The sequence below is a fragment of the Hippocampus comes genome, unplaced genomic scaffold (assembly GCF_001891065.2).
Source record: "Hippocampus comes isolate QL1 unplaced genomic scaffold, H_comes_QL1_v1.1 scaffold48, whole genome shotgun sequence".
Taxonomy (NCBI): domain Eukaryota; kingdom Metazoa; phylum Chordata; class Actinopteri; order Syngnathiformes; family Syngnathidae; genus Hippocampus; species Hippocampus comes.
Window position 1 is genome coordinate 93591 of NW_017808403.1, and position 4514 is coordinate 98104.

Consider the following 4514-nt stretch of genomic DNA (forward strand, 5'->3'; position numbering starts at 1 on the left):
TTTGCGAGTTGCGACGGCTCGGTCGCAGCGACGGCCAAGAAGTCGGCCCTTTGAAGCGCGGCCGGAGAGACGTGATTGATTTGTTGTTGGGGGCGGGGGGGCGGGCCGTTTGTGCTCTTCAGGTCTTGTGTTCCGCCGTCTCGGAGCGCACGCTCCTCAAAACCGTCACTCACATCTTCTCCGAGGCCAGAACCCATCAGCTGACCGCCGGCGCCGACGGACAGCGGCCGACCGGAGAGCCGCCGGATCGCTACGCCGCCTCGGGTCAGAAACGCCGCCGTCGCTCTTACGGCTTGTCTCACCGCCGCCGACGTCGACGGATCAAATGATCGCGACGTTTTGTATCGAGTCGTGGGAAGCGTCGGCGGCGGGCAAACGGTCGCAACGGGAAAGCTTCCGGCGACGCGCGTGCGAGGCGAGTTCGTTGAGGACTCCGACTTGTCGCCGGACGCTCCCTCGTCCGCATCGTCCCGGCGATTGACCGGCGCCCGGTCCGAGGCGTAGCCGGCCTCCCCCCAAAGTCTGCCGGGACGGCCCCCGACCCGCACGGGGACGAGCGTTGCCGAACGCGGACGGACGCTGGAATTTGTGCCGTGTGGTCCCGCAGATCCCGGCGTCTACGATGAGATCATGAAGACGGTCCTCCATTCGGGCTTCCTCTTCCGGTCCGGCTGCGGCGGCAGAGGGACGGCGTCCCGCCGATCTCGAGAAGGTCGGCGTTGCGGTCCCGACGGAAGGCGTTCGGTCGCGGCTCGCCGCCCGCTTCACTTCCCGTCCGCCGGACTGCCGCAGACTTCCAGAAGTTGTGGTGCTCGGTGGACCAGTCGCTGCTCTCGTGCCGGTCGGAGCGATCGGCGGAGGCGCGCGTGGAGATCAGCCTGAAGGACGTCGCGTGTTTGGGAGTCGGCCGACCCGAATCGTCCGACGCCGACGGCTTTGCGGACAGGTGACGCGTCGGCTCGGCTCGGCGCGGCGCGGCGCGGAGGACGCGCGAAACCAGCGGAATGCTTTTTCCCGCTCAGGTTCCGGTACACCTTCGAGTTGTATTTGACCTCGGACAAAGTCCATCAGTTTGGCGCCGAGACGGCCGAGGGTCTGCACGCCTGGACCAGCGCCATCGGCAAGGTCTGATATCCCGTCGCGACCGCGGGCGCTCTTTCCCCGGGGGGGCGCAGAAGACGCAACCGCCGGACCGCGTTTGCCCCGCAGGCCGCCACGCCGCTCAGCTGCCACTGCCTGCTGACCCGGGAGTTCGAGCGCGTCGGGCGCCTGCGATACCGAGCCATGTTGGACCCTCGGCGGTGGAAGGAGGCGTACTTTGTCCTGCAGAAGTCCAACCTCTTCGTCTGTCCCCAAAACGACGGCGCCGCCGAAGACATCATTAACCTGAAGCGTCTCCAGGAGCTGAGTGGGTGCCTCCGAGACGTCTTGCGGGGGGCGCGTCCGGGCCGCCCGCGCCTGACCCTTTGCTTTGTCAGGCGTCGCTTGGGAAGAAGGCCAGAACCACGAGAAGAACGAAATTCTAGTTTTGGTGGAGAAGGGGAGGTGAGCGGCGCGCCTCGGCTCGGGCCGCTCGTCTTGCCGCTTGTCTGACGCGGCGGCCGTTGCGTCAGGACGTTCCACCTGCGGGGCGTGGGTCGCGCCGACTTCAGCTCGTGGCACTCGGACATCCGGCGGGCCGGCGGCGGGAAGGGAAACGCCCTGCGCGAGCAGCAGTTGAGCAGGAACGACATCCCCATCATCGTGGACAGCTGCATCGCCTTCATCACGCAATACGGTCGGCGACGGGGGCGACCGGGGGGGCGGGTCCGGGGCCTCCCCTTCGGAGCGTCTCCAACTGTCCCGTTGCAGGTCTGGGCCACGAGGGCATCTATCGCAAGAACGGAGCCGCGTCTCGCATCAAGCTGCTGATGGAGGAGTTCCGCAAGGACGCCCGCGACGTCAAACTGCGCATCGGAGACCACTTCATCGAGGACGTGACCGACGTGCTCAAGCGCTTCTTCAGGGAGATCGACGACCCCGTCGTCATGGCGGACCTCCGCCCGCTGTGGCGGGAGGCGGCGAGTGAGTGCGCGCTTGCGGCGTCGGGCGATGCGCCGGCGCTCGCCGAGGCTTCACCCCCGTTTGCGTTGCTCAGAAATGCAGCCGAAAGCTTTGAGGTTGGACCGCTACAAGGAGCTGATCCGGACTCTCCCGCGGGTCAACCGGACGACGCTGGCCGCGCTGGTGAGCCACCTCTACAGGTGAGTTCCCGTCGGTCGCCCGGCGTCCCGTCGGGGTCGCTCCGTGACCGTCCGTCCGTCGCTCCCGGCAGGGTCCAGAAATGCGCCGACCTCAACCAGATGTGCACCAAGAACCTGTCGCTGCTCTTCGCTCCGAGCCTCTTTCAAACGGACGGCAAAGGAGAACACGAAGTGAAGATCGTCGAAGATCTCATTGACAACTACTTGCGCGTTTTTGAGGCGAGTACGACTCGGCGAGTCGGCGCCGGGGGTCCGCTCCGTCCCGATTGGCTGATTGGACTTTTCGCTCCCCGTCAGATTGACGAGGAGCAGCGGAATCAGATGGAGCTGGAGATCAGTCTCATCACCTCCTGGAAGGACACTCAAGTAAGCTTGGCGGGGCGGGCGGGATCGCCGCGCCGAGTGTCAACGTGCCGCTTGTGTGCGTTCAGTTGTCTCAGGCGGGAGATTTGATCATCGAGGTCTACCTGGAGGCCAAGACGCCCGACAGCTGCGTCACGCTGAAGGTAGCGCACGTTTGCGGACCGCGCGCGCAAAGGCAGACGCCGTCGTTGCAGTCGTGAGCCCACCTTTGACTCCGCCGACCCCCCGCAGGTGTCGCCCAGCATGTGCGCCGAGGAGCTGACCAATCAGGTTCTCTACATGAGGAACGTCCCCCCTGCGGACAAAGATGTCTGGATGACATTTGAGGTCATTGAGGACGGGCAGTTGGGTGCGTCCGCCGCCATGCACGCGCGCGCCCGCACGGCTACGCGCGCTCGCGTCTGAGGCGTTTGCGTGCGTCCGCAGAGCGGCCGTTGCATCCCAAAGAGAAAGTTCTGGAGCAGGCGCTGCAGTGGTGCAAGATGGCCGACCCCAGCTCCGCCCACCTGCTGGTGAAAAGGGTCCCGAAACGCGACGGCCTGGACATCCTCACCTGTAGGTCCGGCGGGCGGCCGCCTCAAAACGCGCGCGGCGTCAACGTAGCGTGCCGGTGACCCGCCCGCGTGCGTGCCCCTTAGCCTACAAGTGCGACCTGACGAAGGTCGGCGTGCTGCGGTGTCGCGAGGAGCCCCCCAAACTGCTTCAGGGAAACAAATTCCAGGAGAGAAGCTTCCAGATCAAGAAGAACAAACTGCTGTTGCTCAAAGACAAGAAGGTAGTCGACGCCGGAGCGACGGGGACCGTTAGCGAGCCCCCCACGTCTTCTTGGCTCTTTTTTGGCCCGCAGAGCATCAGGGCGGAGAAGGAGTGGTCGCTGAAGGCCATGAAGGTCTACGTGGGGCTCCGCCGGAAACTCAAAGCGCCGACCAGGTGGCCGCCGCCGCCGCACGCGTCGCCGTTGTCTCTGCGCGAAGCTAGGCTAACGTGCGCTTGCACTCGTAGGTGGGGCTTCACCGTGATGTCACACAAACATCAACTGTAAGTGGCCCAAACTCGTGCGGGAGGGACCCTTTGCGCCGGCGGATCAACGCGTGTGTGTGTGTGTGTGTGTGTGTGTGTGGTATTTTTTTCCAGTTTATTTTTGTATGTTCATTTCGCTGGTGTGTGAATATTGCTGTTGTGACACCGTTAAATCAGGATTGGGAGTCATTGAAATACTGTAAAATCTATGTGGCTATTTGAAGTGTTTTTCTTGGCAAAAACAAATACTACGAATGATCTACGGCGGAATAAAATAACATAAAATGATGCCATAAATTCATTAATTCCAATATAATCAACTTAAAAGTATAAAATAAAAGTCACAACAATCATAAAATATGTAATTAGAGGAAGCCATGAAATATGAATACAGAAAACAAAGCAAAAATCGGAAGGATTGTCAACAGAATGTTATTTTTAACAGACAGCGTTATCATCGTTTAGTCATGCTCATGGACTGTTTTGTTTTTGTTTTTGTTTTGTTTGTTTTTTTTGCCACACATGGCTGGCATATTTGACCGGAATCAACATTGACAAAGTAACTTGATTCTCACTGCTACTGTGCTTGAGTACATTCCGCAATACAATGACACTAAATCATGATTGTGAGATGACACAATCCTGGCTTTATTGACTATATTCTCAATTTTCCCCACCAGAAATGAGAGAATATCTGGACCGGACGATAAAGTGGCAGCACAGGGGCCTGTGGCCTCTCATGGTGGATCGTCAAAGCAGGAAATGATGTCACAGCAGCAAGGGTCAACCCCCTGTACACCTGGAGAGAAGGAGGGGCCAGGCTTGGCTAGACAAGAAGAAAAAACAAGGAAGTTCTCACAAGTAATTCAGTTGGTGTGTGTGTGTGTG

The 4514-nt window shown here is 60.4% G+C and overlaps 1 protein-coding gene across 1 annotated transcript in view; it reads left to right on the forward strand.

Annotated features, from left to right (window-relative positions):
- Positions 1-4514, forward strand: part of arap3 (ArfGAP with RhoGAP domain, ankyrin repeat and PH domain 3) — an 18877-nt gene that overhangs the window by 12256 nt on the left and 2107 nt on the right. Inside the window, exons 17-33 of the mRNA XM_019858196.1 lie at positions 123-264; positions 608-712; positions 793-946; positions 1023-1125; positions 1210-1408; positions 1479-1545; positions 1614-1777; positions 1852-2064; positions 2138-2243; positions 2315-2462; positions 2541-2609; positions 2675-2749; positions 2838-2955; positions 3033-3161; positions 3245-3381; positions 3454-3536; positions 3609-3644. Of these exons, the coding sequence (XP_019713755.1) occupies positions 123-264; positions 608-712; positions 793-946; positions 1023-1125; positions 1210-1408; positions 1479-1545; positions 1614-1777; positions 1852-2064; positions 2138-2243; positions 2315-2462; positions 2541-2609; positions 2675-2749; positions 2838-2955; positions 3033-3161; positions 3245-3381; positions 3454-3536; positions 3609-3644 (2048 nt within the window). The remainder of the gene's footprint in view (positions 1-122; positions 265-607; positions 713-792; positions 947-1022; positions 1126-1209; positions 1409-1478; positions 1546-1613; positions 1778-1851; positions 2065-2137; positions 2244-2314; positions 2463-2540; positions 2610-2674; positions 2750-2837; positions 2956-3032; positions 3162-3244; positions 3382-3453; positions 3537-3608; positions 3645-4514) is intronic.